Raw genomic sequence first — 19,911 nt, 5'->3', positions numbered from 1 at the left:
GCTGCAGGCAGGCAGACAGGCAGCTGCTGACAGGTGGCAGGCGAGTGGTGGGTCAGCAACGTCCCCGCAGGGAGTTACACCCCTCAGAGAGGAAGGAATCGGGCAGATGGGGCAGTCCCTGCAGTCCCACCCCGGCACCAGGCTGCAGCAGTATTAGGAACTCAGCTTCCATCTGAGCAGGCGTCTGTCAGGAAGTCAAATCTGCGCCTACACCACTGGGGCTGCGGTCAGGAGTGAGCTGTCCAATGTACCGGAGCAGTTCCCTCCAGCAGGGCTGGGGAGGACCGATGGATCCATGCCCAGGGATGGGAGAAAGCCGATCCTAGTAGGGCGCTCTTCCCACTGAAGAGATCAGGGCAATCAGAGGGAGGCGCATGAGTTCATTCAGGCCAGGTGCCAGCCTGTAGCAATCCCCAGCAATGCTAAGGAACCTGGGCCAGTTACCCTGCACACACCAAACCTGTCCTCTGCTCTCCACACCAGTCTCCCATAGAGAACAGAGTCAAGTTCCAGGTCTCAATCCTGATCTTCAGAGCGCTCAATGGCCTGGAACCAGCATATCTAAAAGACCCTCTAATGCTCCAGGGCAAAGATTGTGATCAACATCTCTGGCACCATGGAGCTCTCTCCAATAACTCTGTGCAAGAGACAGAGCTTCTCGGGGGGCCAGTACCAGATCGCGGACCGACCTCCCCCAGGAACCAAGGGCCATCCCAAACATACCACTCGCACTCCAAGGGCAAAACATAGTTCTGCCTTCTCTAACTCCACACTGAGCAACACGGACACAAACCAAAATCCTACCAAAACAAAATCAGCTTCACACACAGCCCTCTCCCTGGGGAGAGGATGAGAAAGTACAAACCACGCGTCTGGCTGTTTAATGCTCGACTGGAAGGTGCTCAGATACCACGGTGACGAGATAGTGTAAGAACCCACCTGGATTGCAAGCAGGGAAAAGAAAAATGCAAAGAAAAATGGGGTTTGCCATGGAAAGGAGAGAATCCCACCTGCTGAATCTTAACATATGGAACCTTGACACCTGGTTCTCCGATGGGGATTCCCATCCACACTCTGCCCCTAATCAATGGCACCTCACTTATAAACGGCAACATACCCCCAGCCCATGGTGAGCTGCCTGCCTGCCTGATGAGAAGGTTTGTCAGATGCTAACGCTGAGTCAGTGCTGATGGCATCCAAGCTATCAGGAGCGAGCCACCGAGCGTTAGAAGCAGCCAGACCAGCTGAGCTAAGGCAAGGTGAGCAGAGGAGCAGGGAGCAGCCTCCTCCCTGAGGATTTGGGACATGTAACTCATGGAGATTGTTGGCCTCCGAAAGGCCAGAGATGGACCCTTGGGTACTTCCCGTTACTTATTCTAGGGAGCATGATAAACAGCAGAAGCACTGCTCTCCCTCCAGTGAGAAAACGAACAGCAGATGGCAAGACAGCCACCTTCTCAGTTACAAGCGGTGCTGGCTGTATCAAATCAGACACATTCCCAAACAAAAGGCCTCTCCCAGTTAACTCTGCCCCAGTACTGCCACCCCCTGCCCTGAGACAAACATCCCCCTTCGGCATTAGCAGTGAGCCGCATTCACCCATTCCCCTTCCATACTGGGGTATGCACCACACACCCACTGCACAGGCTGCCTGGCATTCTACACAGACCACCTCCTATTGACATGTCTTCTTCCAGTGCCCGGGCAGCCTCTTGCCTCCTGCCCTGCATTCAGGCAGACCCCTCTAGCCCCCCTGCCTCCAGCCAGTGGCAGACTGAGGATGGCTTTGTGCATCTGAGTTCCATGCTTTCACCCCAAAGCCCGGGGCTTATATTTAATTCCCTGACAAGGGCATTCAGTCGTGTCGATCCTGGCTCCTCATTCTAACCCAGACATCTCACAGCCCCACCCTTAACTGCAGTGAGCTCTACTGGAGCCCACTGTACTAAACCTAGAGAATATACCCCAAAATCCTATCACTAACTACTGAAATGCAGCCACCTCTGGAGCAGGACACAGAAGCTGAACATCCCAGGAAAGTTCAGGGCAGTAAGCAAAGAGCACCATCCTGTCCAACTGATCCTGCTGAGGGAACTGAGGGAGGCAGAATGTAAACCCCTCCACTGGAATCTGACAGAACCCAGGGATCAACTCTCCCATCCTAGAACCCACAATTTAAAAACCAGAGGTGCTCCCAGCCTGTCTTTAACAGCTAATTCCAAAAGGGGCACCTCCAGCACCCCTGCCACCTAACTGCAGCACTGACTCATAAGGAAGATTGCTGCCTACTGAGTCACCAGCAAGACCGTAGCTGGCACCCAGATTGTCCCCTCGCAGGTCTCCTGCCCCAGCACAGCCCTAGTCGTCTTCCAAGATCTGACACAACACAATCAGGGATGGTAAAACTCCTGCCGCACCTTTGTGTTGCGGGAAGTGTGATGGCTCAGCACTTTATTTTCATTAATATTTACACACACACACACACACATGCTTTTAAGGGCTAGTCTGTCACTCTGGGCTACCAGTAAACAAGGAAATAAAATCAAGATCTTTGTTAAAACAGCACTGGAAAGATCAGAGCTAGCAGCGGGCTAGTGCTGGTGAGTTCGGCTGAGAGTCCGTGGCTCTCATTCCTGGAGGGTTTTTAAGGTGAGCAGCTGTATCTTCAAATTTGGGTAGGGTGAAATCCAGCCCCATGCAGGCGCCCAGTAGTGCCCAGGATTCTATTCCTCTGCACAGGGGAGAAATCCATCTTTACCAAGCCAACTAACAGCACCGTGGGTTGCACTCAGACAGCTGCTACCAACATTTCACTCCGGTTAAAAAAAAAACAACAAACCTATCCTTTAGATCAGCCTGGCACCATTTTAACCATTGGCCTGAGGTAACGTTTTTGAGATGAAGAGAAAATCTCCTTAGCTTTTCATTCTCCCGACTCATGGTGAAGAACAGATAGGAAGGATGGCCCAGTAGTTATGGCGCCAGCCTGGAACCTACATTCAATTCCCGGCTCCACACAGGCTTCCTGAGTGTCCAAGACGAGTCCCAGATCCTCAAAGGGATTTAGAAGCCTCACTCCCACTGAAGTTCATTTGGGCCTTAGTCTCTCTGGGCCGCAGGATAACAGCTCTTCCCTCCCTCACAGGGACGTGGTGAGACTAACTATATCCAGGCCTGTGAGGTTCTCTGATCCTAAGGAATGGGGGCCATACAAATACCCAAGAGAGTGCTGATTTTGTGCCTGGGCTAGTAAACATTTGCAGTGTTTTCCAAGGCTGCCATACATTATTAATGGCAAAGGATTTTTCACATCTCGTTTGCCTCCCATCACTTCTTCTATGTGTTATGTCTGGGTTTCACTGAGAGGTCCCAATCCTACTGTAGTACATAGGAATAAGGCAGTGTCCCTTTAAATAGTTTGTGAGCCCTCTAGTAGCCTGCTCCATGTTCTAGGTTTAAGAAGCCAACAAGCACCCGTCAGAGCAGCAGGGTGTGTGTAGCTAGGCCAGGCATGTCTGTGTAGACTTAGTAACATGGTTGGTTGAGACCCAGCTGTGACTCTCAAAAAGAAAAGGAGGACTTGTGGTACCTTAGAGACTAACAAATTTATTTGAGCATGAGCTTTTGTGAGCTACAGCTCACTTCATTGGATGCATTCAGTGGAAAACTGTGACTCTGTGGTTCCTACAACAACATGCACAATCAGATCTGCCTGGGGAGACCCTGGTGTCCGTTCAGAGCCCAGTAGCCATGCAGGGGTCTGCACGGACGGATCCAAAGGCAGGACTACAGCCTGAGCTAATTCCACTTCCTGGTTCTAACGCCTAGCCACGGGCTGTGCTGTTTGAGTTCCCAACACTGCCCGGGAAAGTTTGAGTAATAAACAAGCAAACAGCTGTTTAGAAAGTCTCTGACCATGCTTCTCTAGTCATTGGTGTTGGGATTTGTAAACCCCTTTAACTAAAGGGATCCTTTGGCTGCTGGGGACGAGACATCCACTCACCCGCTCCAAGAGAAAGTACTTCATGACACCGTATGGGCCCTATTGCTCTCTCACTCACACCAATTTGACATCAGTGTAAATGTGCCCCTGACTTTAATGGAGCTCCTCCCAATTTACACCAACATATAAGGGAGAAGGGTAGGGGCCCAAACATCCATGATCACATTCCCTGCAGTTTGCTAGTCACAGCAGGACCCAGGTCCTCAGAACTTGTATTTCTGCACACATATGATCATCTTCCCTCCAACGGATGTTACCTTAGAGGCCTCTGCAGCTTTCTGCAATCTGCATCTAGGTCATACTGTGGCTTTAAGCATAGGCGACAACTCTGTGGGTGCTCTGGGGCTGGAGCATCCATGGGGAAAAATCAGTGGGTGCAGCCAAGCTCCACTCTTCCCCCGCCCCACCTCCTCCTCCCCACCCAAGCATGCCACGTCCCCACTCCTTTGCCTTCCTCCCAGCGCTTCCCCCCGGCAGACACCAAACAGCTGTTTGGCGGCATGCTGGGAGGGAGGGGGTGCGCTCAGGGGAGGGAAGCAGGGAAGAGGCAGGGGCGGCGCGGGGATTTGGGGAAGGGGTTGGAATAGGGGCAGGGAGGGGGTGGAGTTGGGGTGCGGACTTTGGGGAAGGGGTTGGAATGGGGGCGGGGCAGAGTGGGAAGAGGCAGGGCCACGTGGAAGGGGTGGAATGGGGGCAGGGCTGGGAGCAGAGGCGGGGGGTCAAGCACCCAGCGGAAAACGGGGAAGTCGGCGCCTATGGCTTTAAGGCCCAGTGTACAGTGGGAATCCCAGTAGGAATTCTGGCTGATTCAGCCCTTGATGCAGTACGTAAGAATACCTCTCCTTTGGCAAGCCAGATTTCTATCATAATCCTTCTTTGTCCCATTGGCACCTTCCCCTCTTCCCCAGGCAGACAGCCAGATTCCAGTCTTAGCCATAGCAGCAGAAATCCAATCCCTCCAAGGAAGCCAGTGGAGTTAATCCAGATTTACAGTGAGATGAGACTCAGACCTCTAGTCTTTTCTCATGGGGTCATTTCAAACGGTTTCACTGGATCCCTATACAGATCCAGTACACAGGAAATGGCCCCCGGAGCCACTAACAGTATAACATACTCAATAACAACCCTATCTATAGGAATTCTAGATTTGAGATGATGCCTCAGATATGGACAGCAATCTACAAACAGCCTTTGCTTGCTAATGTTGCTTTCCTAGGGATATGCCATTGCAAAGCACTATGATAAAGGCCTGTATGTGCTGCAATGACTAGACACAAGAAGGGGAGGTAAGGGTATCCTGACACCTGAAGGTTTTAATTTCATTCCTTGTTCAGAGTAGTGTTTCCAGTTTACTTCTTAGCACAGATTGTTCTTACCTTCTAACCCTAGCTATAGGCAGCCTCATGAGTCCCCATGTGTGGGAATGAATAGATTGCACGGGAACGTCTAACATAGTTGGGGTGAAATCCTGGCCCCACTGCAGTCAATGGCAGTTTTGCCTTTGACTTCTGTGTGGCCCAGACTTCCCCCTAGGAGTTTAAAGTCATGTCACATAAACTAGATTTGCAATAAAACCTTGCAATTTCTCTCCGTCTCATGAGATATTGGTGGTCTCCAGTTACAGCGACACACAAGCAGGCATACCATATGCATGGTTCTTTTGTGGATTTCCTAGAAAAAACTCAGCTTGCAGAGAGAATTCATTTCTAAAGGTGAGTGTCTTCCCACCAACGCCCAGCAGTGTATTTTATCATCTCATCATGCTCCCAGCAGCACACAGGGGGCCCTGACTGTGTCCTTGCAAAACACTGCAAAGTGCACTTTGGGTTGGTGAAAAACCATGAAATATGCTTATGGCTTAACACAGTTTCAGATCAGGGGCTGGAAGCGTTCTCCTTTAATTTAAGACTTGGCCAGTGAATTCAGCTCCCTGGGGCTTAAATATGCCACGCAAAAACCAGGGCAGCAAAGATGGGATGTTTGGCCTTTGTAAGAGAAATACAGCAATCTGTTCAGAGGGCTCTAGGAATCCAGCTTCCACCTGCGTGTGGATGTCACATACAGCCCAAAGATTTGCTGCTGCTGCGTGTCTGCAGGGCTAGATTTATAGAGTCGCTGTGCGTCTCTAGTGCACAGGGTACACGGGAAATCTGAGCCAGAAACATGAGTGTCTCCCTGCCCCCAGCATCCCCCCAGGAGCCCTTCTGCTGTAGGTTTAGCCACAAAGCGTCTCAGACAAACATCATCTGGTAGCTGAGAACAAACAAACCCCAGGTGCGATCACACGCTTAGCGGAGGGTGGCTGGGAATCTTTTAAAATTTATTTTTAATTCTCACCCTGCTCTTAGCCTTCAGCCAAAGCCTCCCTGAAATCAGCCACCCCACCCCAGGGGCTAGAGACAATCCAGGCGTCCCCGTTTTACCCCAGTCCTCTCCGAGGGAAGCTATAGGCCCCTGCCACTGCAATGGCCTCCCCCACAGGCCCCTCCTGGCTGGTGCTTTTCTCAGCGCCAACAAATGCTGCCCCAAATGGGAGGTGTGTGTGTGTGGGGGGGGGGGGGCACAAGGGAAAATGCATCCAATAGCTCATGCCCTGGGAATCAGGGCAGAGGATGGCCCGAGCTGGCCCTTCTAGCCCCCGCAGCCTGGGCACCGGCACCCTCCCAGACCCTGCTCAGCCCAGCCGCCCCTTACCGTTTGTAATCCGAGGAGAAGATGCCGCCGCTGGCCGGATCGTGGCCATACTCCGGCTCCCCCAGGCTGGAGGAGCCCCCTTTCTCCTCGCTGTAGGCTGGGCTGGCCGACATGGCTGGGAGCAGGGGATTCGACCAGGGGAAGGCGATGCTGAGCCTCTTAAAGCCACACACGCCTGTAAATCAGGGATGCGCTGGTCGGGTTGCAGCAGGGCTGGATGCTGCAGCTGATGTCAGCATCATGTGGCCGCAGCTTACGTAGGCTGGGAAACCCCAACCCCCACCCGGCCGGGAGAGGCAGGGTAGGAGGGGGGAGCCTCCTCTTAAAGAGGCAGGAGGTGGCTGGCGCTGGACTGCTGTCCAGCACAGGATGGAGGATGCCGGGGTGGGGCTGATGGGGCAAAGGGACTCAGGGCAGGGGGCTATAGAAAGGCTCCAGGGGGAGATGCAGGATCAGAGCCATCCTCACCCCCTGGAGGGACCCAGTGTCTTTGGAAGAGGGCAGATCAGAGGATCAGGCTAGGCCCTTTTCCGATACATAGGCAGGGCACAAGTTTTCCAGCCAAGTTTCTTTTCCCAGTTAAAAAAGGGGCTTTTGCCCCAATCTGACAGTCCCCAGGGTGTGTGTGCATACCCCACCCTGTCTGATGCCTGGGTGACAAACTAGGGAGTCCCGTTTTCAGCCATTTCCCACAGGAAGGTTCTTGATTTTTGGCCCCCCAAACCTGAAAACTTCTCCTTTGGGGTTGAAGGGTGTTTGACAAAACACCTAACTTTTCTGTGTGGGGGGGGGGGGGGGGGAGAGAGATCATTTTCCAACACACCTTGTATAAAAACCTGAGTGCCAAAAATGCATGTTCACTAGTTATGGGAAATAAAACAGTGGCCAGAAAAATGGCCAAGGGTTACAAAGGCAAATAGATGTCTAAAAATCAAACCACATGAACATAGTTGAGGAGAACAGGAGAGGAGGCCATTCACAGTTTCTATAACCTCCCACCTCTGCCCCTTTCTCCAATTAGGGCCCAGTTTTGCAACCTCTTACCCACGAGTAATTTTACTCATGAGTTAGTCCTGTTGGGTCCAATTCTCTCCTCTCGCCAGTTTCATGGCAGTGTAACACCAGTGATTTAAGTGGAGTCACTCCTGCTTTATGTGAGTTGAGAACTGGCCCCAATGAGACGCCTGACATGAGTGACGCGGGTAGGTAGCTGCATGTTTGGACTCTTAGATTTAAGCTTTTGGGGGCAGAAGCCTTGTTTTCATATCCGAAGACAAAGTATTATTTGTCCTTTATTAACAAGCTAGGAGGTAGGAGGTGAGGGAGAGATGTCTAGTGGATACACAACTAAAAAGCAAAAGCAGAAGAAGACAACCAGTGTTAGAGGCGCCCCTTTGCTAGGCAGCATCTGATCCTGGGTTACTACAGGCACACTATACTGTAAGATTATGGTAACAGACACTAATATATCGGACACACTCCAGGGCCCCCTCTGACACGGAGTCCCCGGCCGATGCTCTGGAACTGCTCCCTACGAAGCCAGGCAGGACTCTGGGGAAGTCTTCTTTCTGTGAGCAGACTGTTTGCAGGACACACAGCTCACACAGCTTCCACCTTCCTGGGTCTGACCTCGGAGCATTCAGCATCCTCTGCCCCTCCGTGCGCTTCCCACAGCGAGTCCGCCCAGGCAGGCTCCTGGGGAAGCCAGAGGGTCCTGCACCCCAACTCCACAGTCAGACATGACTCTCAGCCAGCCGGTAAAACAGAAGGTTTATTAGACGACAGGAACATGGTCTAACACAGAACTTGTAGGTGCAGAGAACAGGACCCCTCAGCTGGGTCCATTTTGGGGGCCAGTGAGCCAGACAGCCCCGTCTGCACTTCACTCCATATCCCCAGCCAGCATCAAACTGAAACTCCCTCCAGCCCCTCCTCCTCTGGGCTTTGTTCCTTTCCCGGGCCAGGAGGTCACCTGATTCCTTTGTTCTCCAACCCCTTTAGCTCTCACCTTGCAGGGGGGAAGGGCCCGGCCATCAGTTGCCAGGAAACAGGGTGTCGGCCATTCTCTGCGTCCAGACCCCTGCACACACCTGCCCTCTAGGGCTCTGCAAGGATCATACATCCTTATCCCACCACCTAGATACTTAAGAACTGCATAGGGGAAACTGAGGCGCCCCCACACTATTGAGAGGAAACATTAAGAACAGTCCCACTTCAACAGCCCTTCCGATGTAGGCAAAACCATGTTAATATGTGGTCATGTAAATAGTGACCGTGGGCCTGTGTTCACACTCACATGGATGTGAGGCAGGAGTCACTCAGGGAGGCCAGTGGAGAAGGGAGAGGAGACTCAGGCTTGGATCCCCACAGGTCAGCCAGCCGGGGTGTCATTACACTTGCCTAGAGCCACCCCAGCCTAACCCAGCTGCCCTTGAGCGAGGCCTCCGGAGTGACAAGGAAATCTGCCCTGAATCCTTGTTTGAAAAAGTGTACAGCAGGAACCCAGGGCTGAGACTTTCTCACCGATTCACACCCCAGGAAGGCCCCAGCGTTAGGACCAGAACACGGAGGACCTTCCTCAATACCTCCTTGGCCGGCCAGCCACTCATACTTATTGACACTGGCGATCAGTACATCTGTAAGCCCAGAAGCAGGCTGGCAAGCACAGAAGCAGGATAAGAGGGGTGAGACCTACTCCCAATCTCTAGGGTGCTTTGAGGACACCTGGTCATGGGGCTGAAACAGCACCAGCCATCTCCATAGCCCAGTTACCAGAGAGGCCTGGGGATTGTATGTTAATTGGACTTCTTATGCAGGCTGAAGTCTCTGCATTGGTCGCTGCGGCAGCTGGACACAGCGCTCTTCACCTGCAGGGAAGAGCATCAGGCCATAGGCTACCACAAGAGAGGTGCTGACACCAGCATGTCTGTCAGACTAGCGGATGCTTTGCTGATATGGAGACAGCCAAATGGGGACTAGTCCAACCCCCTGGAGGCCTGCCCACCGGCACCTGCTTCCCCTTCCTGACAGCACCAGCATGTGGGGTGAGGGATCCACTGCTTGCGATGTTTAAAAGAGGTGACTTCCTAGGGCTTACTATTGGCTGCAATGATGGGCGTTTGTGCCCCACTCTGCCAAAGGGTCACTGGGAACAGGAGACTGCCTCTGGGCACTGCTGCTGGTGAGCATCACCTCCACAGTCACCTCTAACACAGCTCAGCCTGCACCAGCTACAGACAACCATGCCCATAACAGGAGCAGCGCCAGGAGTTCCCAGCTGACTCTCCATACAGAGAAACTCAGCAGCGCCGCTCAGATCTGCAGGATGGTCCAGGCAGGAACACGCAGCTCTTTGGGATACCTGCTTCCCAATTTCTCCATGTAGTGAGCCACAGGGAGCTGGGCTCCCCTGCAGTCCAGTCCCTGCAGTGAAGGTTATAACCCAGCCTGGGGCTTGTTCCCATATGCACTGAGGTCAGTGACAAAGCTACTGCCAGATCTGGGCCCTGTAAGGAGCATCCAGAAGCTTTTTCTCTGGGAAAGTGTGCCCTCTAGTGACACACAGCACCCTTAACTCTACCTGTGATAAACACACAAATTCAGTGAGAGTGAGGGCTGAATCAGAACACACCTACCCATGCAAAATCTTCAAAGCAGGGAACTAAATGAAAGGAGGAGTGTCCTACACTCCTTGCTGCTTTCACATGCTTTCACAAAATGGGTCCATAATTCACTCCACACGGCTTTCACTTCTACCTCCAGCAGATTCTGAAAAGCAACATGTTACCCCAACCTCACCAGACACACACCGGAGCACAAATCCTTGACAGAGACCCCAGGTGCTCTTGTATCAACAGATCAGCACATCTGCCTGTCCCACAGTCCATGCACTGGGGGAGTTAGTCTGACTTAAAAGTGTTGAGGCTGCTGTGATGGTTTTGTGCTGGAGTGCGAGTGTTTTTCTAGCGCTTGCAAAACGGGACTGAGAAAAGGTGAGTCAATCTAGAGAGAGGCTTCAAAACGGGGTGATTTGGGACCCTTAGTGCTCTTTCTGTATTAGGGATGTAAAATATTAAACAAACAGTTAACCGATAAGTATTAGTCTTACCAATAATATATTGCAGTTAATGTTTAAAAAAGATTGGCAGCAACCCTGACCCTGGACCCCACTGTGTGGGGCCGGGCAGCAGCCCAGGACCCTGACCCCCACTCTGGGGGCCAGGTGGCAGCCCCAGACCCTGGACCCCGACCCCGCCAGGTGGGGTAGATTGTGAACTTGTTAAAGATTAAACGGTTAACTGATATAATTTTAATAGTTTAAACAGGTACTTTTAAAAATGATATTTACATCCCTATTCTGTATCACCCCTGCTTTCACCAAAACACCATGAAAATTTCTAATAGTGCTCAAAGTTCACAGTTTGAGGGTTTGGTGGTTGTGGGGTTTTGTTTTGTTACTTTAAGCAGGTTTTTACAAAATAAAGGGTTGAAGCTCTTGTTAAACTGGCAACTTCTAACATCACCTGAATCCTGGACTTGCCATCAGCACCTCCAGAATTGCTTATGATTTGTATTGTGGTAGCACCTTGGAGCCAGGGAGCAGGATCCAACAGTGCTAAGAGCTGCACAAACAGAACAAAAAGATGCTCCCATCCCTGCCTCATCTCAGAGTCCTTCCTATCAGCGGTTCTTCTGGTGATTTTGGGACACAGGCAGTGCCTGGAATGCTATGAATAGCTCTTGCCCCATGGGAAAGCCAGAAGTCCCCATTTCCATGGCAGTGGGTGTGAGTCAGGATGCAACCCAATGTGTATCCTGTGTCCATCTATGCACAGCCCCATCCTCAGGGCAGCTCTGGGGAGCCTAGGTCCCTGAGCATTAGCAAACCCTGGAAATCCAGCAAGTGTATGTGACTGTAAGAGGATGAGAGCGGAAGGGTTGCTCAGTCCTCTGTATCCGTGTCACCTGTCAGTCACTGTTGTTTCACTGCACTGCAAGTTTCACAGCTTGTGTGAGTGCCAAGGAGGAGCTGTGCAGCAATGTGAGTTTAGTGGCCAGGACAGGGGAGCTGTGAATGTCACATTTGAGCAATAACCTGTGTTAGTGACAGCCAGTATTGTCTCTCCAGAGGCTGCCTGCAAAGTGAGACGATGCTGCCACCTTGAGGCCCTCATTGACAATGCAACGTTTAATCTCAGTTGACCTTTTGCCTTGACAAAATCATCTGCAATTTTCAAGAGGCTCCATCACCTTCAAAGCCACATTTCTGAGTTACGTTATCCCGGCTGTTGTCCCAAACACGCCCTAGATGAGTGTAACTGAAGGAGATGAGAGAAGGAAATCATTTTCTCCTTTTCAGTGTGCTAGAACTTTTTGCACAGTCAGTTTTAGTGTTCAGCTAGTCCGCCATTCCCCCTCATTCGTGTGGGCCTTTCACGCAAAGGGTCTCTGATACTGCAGTGACAGGTGCCAGATAAGAACATAGATAGAAAAACATTTAAAAAATAGGAAGAGAACCACAAAGATTGTCTGGGAGGCTCGGGTGGGTGTAGCTCTCGACATGACTTTGAATTCAGTTTTTAAAAACTGACTTGGCTTTTAGTTGTCAGGGGCCCTTAAGAGAAGGATGAAGAGTCTGATGCACATTGAGTGTAAGCCTGTTCTTGACACGCCATGAGTCTGCTGTCACTGTGTGTGTGTGTGCACATGCACATCACTGAGGAACCCTCGGTACCCCCAGCCAGGCCAGGGAGAGAAAGAAGTATCATCTGCAAGAGTCGGCCCAGCCAGAGGAGGGTTTCAGTGTCTCACCACTGATGTATTTTCCCTGTGTTGAGGACTGGGGAGCTGGTTTGTAAAATGGGGACAGTTTAACAGGACTTGGAGGCAGGATCCTAAGACTGACAGAGATGCGCTTGTTAGAGATGAGTGCTCCTGTAACGTTTTCTTCCCCTACCCTTTCCCTCCACTTCCTGTTCTCCTAGGGCAGCTAACTCATCCCTTCCTGCCATCCCCACACACCTTCCTTCACCCCCAGAATGTATAACGGCCTGGTCTACACTAGGAAGTTAGGTTGGTATAACTACATTGCTCAGGGGTATGAAAAATCCACACAACTGCGTGACACAATTACACCAACCTCACCCTGGTGCAGAGAGTGCTAGGTTAATGGGGGAGAATTCTCCAAGCTACTGACTCTTGGGGAGATGGATTACCTGTGCCAATGGGAGAACCCCTCATATCGGTGTAGTTAGCATCCTCACTGAAGCACTGCAGTGTTTCAACTGTAGACAATGGGGGGGGGGGGATGATCCCAGAGCAGATCTTTTTGGAAAAACATCCGATTGTGATTTAAAAATCTCTATTGATGGCAAATCTATCATGAGCCTTGGTAAATTGTTCCAGTGCTGAATTACCCCGCACTGTTAATTCAGACTGGAAATAACATACATTTTTGTCTAGCTTCAACTTCTAGCCATTGGTAAATTGCACTGATGCATTTCTTTGAATCTCAAGCCAGCTTTTTTTCTGTGTAGGTATATGTACAACACTTGTAGAGATCTGAAGTGTTGGCTGCTGCATGAGACCCGCTGGGGGCCATTTCCATCAGGATCAAACCACAAGCCTCCCCCCAAATTTTCCAGGGATGTCAACGCTGCATATGCCAGAGGGCTGTTGGCCCCTCACTGAAACTTAGTTGAGTTTTTGGTTGGCCCTCTCCCAATACCAAAAGAAAGGGGAAGGGCCGAAGAGAAGTCAAGATCCTGAGACTGTCCCAGAGGTCAATGAGGAGGAGCCAACACTGTAGGCTATCCCAATTGACAGGATAGGCAGACCAATAAGGGAGTCAGGAGCCCGGGGTCCCATCCTCCATGTGAGGGGAGCCAGAGCTGGGCAGAGCTAAGGGGAGAGCAGCAGCAGTCCGAAGCAGAGGGGCCTGAGGAGCAGCCCAGAGGTAGAGCTGGGAAGCTGGATTATTCTGGAGGCAGGGCAGCACAGACCAGCCGCTCTGACAGGGAGCCAGGGCTGTCCTGCAGTGGGGAGCTATGGGGCCAGAACCGTGACAGCGGGCGCCGGCTGTGCCACACACAACCCTGCAGCCAAGTGCGGTGAGTGGCTGGGGAGAGCAAGGGGGCCCTGGGCAGAAGCTCAGTGCAGGGACACATCGCCAGACAAGAGCTTTGCAGGCCGGACTCAGAGTGGGATTGTGGCCCCGATGAAGGGTGGGGAGGTGATGGGGAGAAGCGTCCTGTCCCCTAGCTCCTTAGGGCATGTGGCCAGAGCAGGGTCTGACCCGTGGTGTCACCACAGCCTGGGGCGGGTGAGGAACCAGCTGTGTGCGGTGTCCCTGTACCCACAGGGCAGGGTCCCTGTTCCTTTCATCTTTCCCATGTTTGTCCTAATTTTTCTTAGCTGTTTGGGCCAGGGAAGCAGCTGCTGTGAGAGAGCACCCTGCTGTGGGGACACCCCAGCCCCTGTCTTAAGTGACCACAGCAAGGCCGGGGGTTCAGCCCCCCAGGAATCCTGGGCCCAGCCTTGTGGGGGTGACGAGGGCCCCACCTCATGGCAGAGTGGAAGGGGAGTCCTTGAGGCCAGGCACGCCTCTGGGAAAAGGGAGCGGGAGCGAGGACTCAGATCCTGTCACTAGCCAATTTCTCCAGGGTAGTGCGGAAGCCAGGAAAGTTCCCCACACATAGGTGCTGGAACTAAGGGTGCTGGGGGTGTTGCTGCACACCCTGGCTTGAGGTCAACGAATGGCTACGCAGGTGGTGTCGGAGAGAAGGCTTTGGATTCTTTGACCTTGGGATGGTGTTCCAAGAAGGAGGAGTGCTAGGCAGAGACGGGCTCCACCTAACGAAGAGAGGGAAGAGCATCTTCGCAAGCAGGCTGGCTAACCTAGTGAGGAGGGCTTTAAACTAGGTTCACCGGGGGAAGGAGACCAAAGCCCTGAGGTAAGTGGGGAAGTGAGATACCAGGAAGAAGCACGAGCAGGAGCGCATGAGAGGGGAGGGCTCCTGCCTCATACTGAGAAAGAGGGGCGATCAGCAGGTTATCTCAAGTGCCTCTACACAAATGCACGAAGCCTGGGAAACAAGCAGGGAGAACTGGAAGTCCTGGCACAGTCAAGGAATTATGATGTCATTGGAATAACAGAGACTTGGTGGGATAACTCACATGACTGGAGTACTGTCATGGATAGATATAAGCTGTTCAGGAAGGACAGGCAGGGCAGAAAAGGTGGGGGAGTTGTACTGTATGTAAGAGATCAGTATGACTGCTCAGAGCTCAAGTATGAAACTGCAGAAAAACCTGAGTCTCTGGATTAAGTTTAGAAGTGTGAGCAACAAGGGTGATGTCGTCGTGGGAGTCTACTATAGACCACTGGACCAGGGGGATGAGGCTTTCTTCCGGCAACTCGCTGAAGTTACTAGATCGCACGCCCTGGTTCTCATGGGAGACTTCTATCACCCTGATATCTGCTGGGAGAGCAATACAGCGGTGCACAGGCAATCCAGGAAGTTCTTGGAATATGTAGGGGACAATTTCCTCGTGCAAGTGCTGGAGGAACCAACTAGGGACAGAGCTCTTCTTGACCTGCTGCTCACAAACCGGGAAGAATTAGTAGGGGAAGCTAAAGTGGATGGGAACCTGGGAGGCAGTGACCATGAGATGGTCGAGTTCAGGATCCTGACACAAGGAAGAAAGGAAAGTAGCAGAATACGGACCCAGGACTTCAGAAAAGCAGACTTCGACTCCCTCAGGGAACTGATGGGCAAGATCCCCTGGGAGAATAACATGAGGGGGAAAGGAGTCCAGGAGAGCTGGCTGTATTTTAAAGAATCCTTATTGAGGTTACAGGGACAAACCATCCCGATGTGTAGAAAGAATAGTAAATATGGCAGCCGACCAGCTTGGCTTAACAGTGAAATCCTTGCTGATCTTAAATACAAAAAAGAAGCTTACAAGAAGTGGAAGATTGGACAAATGACCAGGGAGGAGTATAAAAATATTGCTCGGGCTTGCAGCAGTGAAATCAGGAAGGCCAAATCACACCTGTAGTTGCAGCTAGCAAGAGATGTTAAGAGTAACAAGAAGGGTTTCTTCAGGTATGTTAGCAACAAGAAGAAAGTCAAGGAAAGTGTGGGCCCCTTACTGAATGAGGGAGGCAACCTAATGACAGAGGATGTGGAAAAAGCTAATGTACTCAATGCTTTTTTCGCCTCTGTCTTCACGAACAAGGTCAGCTTCCAGACTACTGCACTGGGCAGCACAGCATGGGGAGAAGGTGACCAGCCCTCTGTGGAGAAAGAAGTGGTTCGGGACTATTTAGAAAAGCTGGACGTGCACAAGTCCATGGGGCTGGATGGGTTGCACCCGAGAGTGCTAAAGAAGTTGGCGGATGTGATTGCAGAGCCATTGGCCATTATCTTTGAAAACTCATTGCGATCGGGGGAGGTCCCAGATGACTGGAAAAAGGCTAATGTAGTGCCCATCTTTAAAAAAGGGAAGGAGGAGGATCCGGGGAACTACAGGCCAGTCAGCCTCACCTCAGTCCCTAGAAAAATCATGGAGCAGGTCCTCAAGGAATCAATTCTGAAGCACTTAGAGGAGAGGAAAGTGATCAGGAACAGTCAGCATGGATTCACCAAGGGCAAGTCATGCCTGACTAATCTAATTGCCTTCTATGATGACATAACTGGCTCTGTGGATGAAGGGAAAGCAGTGGACGTGTTGTTCCTTGACTTTAGCAAAGCTTTCGACACTGTCTCCCACAGTATTCTTGCCAGCAAGTTAAAGAAGTATGGGCTGGATGAATGGACTATAAGGTAGATAGAAAGCTGGCTAGATTGTTGGGCTCAACGGGTAGTGATCAATGGCTCCATGTCTAGTTGGCAGCCGGTATCAAGTGGAGTGCCCCAGGGGTCGGTCCTGGGGCCGGTTTTGTTCAATATCTTCATAAATGATCTGGAGGATGGTGTGGATTGCACCCTCAGCAAGTTTGCAGATGACACTAAACTGGGAGGAGAGGTAGATACCCTGGAGGGTAGGGATAGGATACAGAGGGACCTAGACAAATTGGAGGATTGGGCCAAAAGAAATCTGATGAGGTTCAACAAGGACAAGTGCAGAGTCCTGCACTTACGACGGAAGAATCCAATGCACAGCTACAGACTAGGGACCGAATGGCTCGGCAGCAGTTCTGCAGAAAAGGACCTAGGGGTTACAGTGGACGAGAAGCTGGATATGAGTCAACAGTGTGCCCTTGTAGCCAAGAAGGCCAATGGCATTTTGGGATGTATACGTAGGGGCATTGCCAGCAGATCGAGGGATGTTATCGTTCCCCTCTATTCGACACTGGTGAGGCCTCATCTGGAGTACTGTGTCCAGTTTTGGGCCCCACACTACAAGAAGGATGTGGAAAAATTGGAGGGAGTCCAGTGGAGGGCAACAAAAATGATTAGGGGACTGGAACACATGACTTATGAGGAGAGGCTGAGGGAACTGGGGATGTTTAGTCTTCAGAAGAGAAGAATGAGGGAGGATTTGATAGCTGCTTTCATCTACCTGAAAGGTGGTTCCAAAGAGGATGGCTCTAGACTGTTCTCAGTGGTAGCAGATGACAGAACAAGGAATAATGGTCTCAAGTTGCAGTGGGGGAGATTTAGGTTGGATATTAGGAAACACTTTTTCACTATGAGGGTGGTGAAATACTGGAATGCGTTACCTAGGGAGGTGGTGGAATCTCCTTCCTTAGAAGTTTTTAAGGTCAGGCTTGACAAAGCCCTGGCTGGGATGATTTAATTGGGGATTGGTCCTGCTTTGAGGAGGGGATTGGACTAGATGACCTCCTGAGGTCCCTTCCAATCCTGATATTCTATGAGGTGGTTTCCATTATATACAGGGTTTACAGCTTGGTTAAATGGCTCTCAGCACCCCCACTATAAAAATTGTTCCAGCCCACCTGTCCCCACAACAGCAGGACCATTCCCCCACCTACACAAATGAGGCTACGTTATTAACACTTAAAATAGCAGTGAAGATCCAGCAACTTTGCTTTTAACTGCAGAGCTACTCAAATTCAATCCCAGATTCCCCTAGAGGCTTTGACTCAAGCTGCCAACCCAAAAGACGACTTGCCATGTCTTTGGCTATTTTAACCTGAGATAGCTGACACAGGTTAGCTAACCTGATCTAAGAACAGTGTAGAGACACCCTGAGAGAGCACAGTTAAAAGACCCTCTCACCATGCAGTTCCTGCTGCCGCAGGGAACCAACTGGAGGCTGTCTCAGCAGGCCCAGGTCCCTGCAGGACTGCTTTTCCTTTGTTCTTTCCAAGATTTTTTTTTCATGGAGGGATGGGGATAGAATGGGGCAGATTCTTTTTTTCCCCTTTTTGTTTCCTTTATTGTCTAGAAGTTAGATCATGGGATCTGCTACAGCCCCTCTGGAATGCCCTGGGGAGCAAAGGGAACATAGCGGCCTGGGATTGCCCCACCATAGATGACTCCTGGGGGGTGTTCCCAGCAGAAGGAGGTGTGGCTGGAACACTGTTGTACTCTGGCTACTCCTTGCTGCTGGAATAGCTGCTAGAGGAGATGAGTAACCAGACAGACAGAATTTAAAGAAACCCTTTAACTACATACACTGCCCCATACACTCACTCTCTCTCTCTCTCTCTCTCTCTCTCTCTCACACACACACACACACACACACACACACCATTTGTCCCCCACACTCCCCATTCCTCCCCTCCTCACTCCCCACCCCAGAAGCACCAGAGAGGATTTTTACTGCTTGGCCTGAAATTCCTGTGACATTTCAGCCCACACAATTGCCAACAATTTTTCTCTTCCATGTCCCTGAGGGAAGAGGCCCTCTTCAAGCTCCCTGTGGTGTTTAGATCTTGCTTGTAATTATTAGAATTGGGAGCACTCGCTGTTGGGAGTCTGAAAGGACAGGAAACAGGAAGGAGCGGGGAGGAGTTGAGAGGCTGGGAGAGAGCTACAGAGGGTGCAGCAGCAGCTTGGTAAAGAGGTTTCCACTTTGAAAATAAAGTCCTGTTGAAGCTTATTAGTACCTTGCCTGGTTGATACAACATTTTGGCGACGAGGATGGATCTTCTGCCTCTGAACCCACCTGCACCCTTTCTGCAAAGCCCAGGTGAGCCTCCAATTACTTTCACTACCTGGATCCATGTGTGTGAGATTTATCTGCTTGCAATCAGTGCTACAGAGATTTCTGAAGTAAGAAAGCATGCTCTGCTAATCCACTGCCTTGGAGCAGAAGGGCAGTGTATATTTTACATTTTTCCCCTTGCAGATGATAAATATGAGACTGCACTAAAGAATTTTTGTGCCAAAAGTGAATGTAGTAGCTAATCGCTACAGATTTCGCCAGCATGAGCAGAAACCAGGGGAAACTATAATGCAGTATATTGCTTCCCTGAGGAGTCTGATTGTAATTTGTGACTTTGGGAATATGGCAGATGAGATGATTAGAGACCAGCTCATTGAGAAAACAACCATGCTTCATGTAAGAGAATGCTTACTTCTAGAACCACAATTTACACTAGAAAAAGCAATAACCATTACTACTCAGATTGAGTCAGCTACAGCTGAAGCCAAAATGAGCATGGATACAGGAGGCACAGTCCAGGCTGTGACTCCTTTGCAGAAAAGTTCATTACCACTGCAGACACACAATTGCAAGAGGAAAACTAATGAAAACCCACCAAATCAGCAAATTCAAAATACAGTAAAAGCACGTTTTCACTGTGGATCCCCACAACACCTTGCAAGCTACACAGGATGTCCAGCAAAAGTAGCTCAGTGCAATCATTACAAAAAGATTGGACATTTTCCTAAAGTATGTTGCAGTAGCCAGTTCAATCAACAGGTGCATGCAGTTACAATACCAGATGTTACTGTGCTGAGCATGGACAAAATTACTACTGCACATATTCTAGAACAGATAAAGTGCACTGTAAACATTTCCGCCGTACCCTCAGGCAAAACCACACTCTATTCAGCTAATGTTGGACACTGGCTCAGCAGTATCTATACTACCCGATTCTATCTATCTGCATTACTTTAAACATGTGCCTCTTACTGAACCCAAACTTCACTTGGTATGCTATTTGAAAAAACATATTCCAGTACATGGCTACCTACCAGTAAGAGTTACTTTTGGTGATTGCTGTGTAACTGCAGAGT

General features: G+C 50.7%; 1 protein-coding gene across 3 annotated transcripts in view; it reads right to left on the bottom strand.

Moving 5' to 3' along the window:
- Positions 1-6,934, bottom strand: part of AP3B2 (adaptor related protein complex 3 subunit beta 2) — a 64,464-nt gene extending 57,530 nt beyond the window's left edge. For 2 of the 3 annotated variants that reach the window (XM_073363181.1, XM_073363182.1), the window contains exon 1: positions 6,698-6,934. In XM_073363181.1, coding sequence (XP_073219282.1) covers positions 6,698-6,810 — 113 coding nt within the window. In that variant the 5' untranslated portion in view covers positions 6,811-6,934. The remainder of the gene's footprint in view (positions 1-6,697) is intronic. The other variant, XM_073363183.1, reaches the window with a different exon arrangement.
- Positions 6,935-19,911: the final 12,977 nt, after the last annotated feature.

Source organism: Lepidochelys kempii, chromosome 10 (assembly GCF_965140265.1).
Source record: "Lepidochelys kempii isolate rLepKem1 chromosome 10, rLepKem1.hap2, whole genome shotgun sequence".
NCBI classification, from domain to species: Eukaryota; Metazoa; Chordata; order Testudines; family Cheloniidae; genus Lepidochelys; species Lepidochelys kempii.
This window is presented reverse-complemented; position numbering and strand designations above follow the sequence as displayed.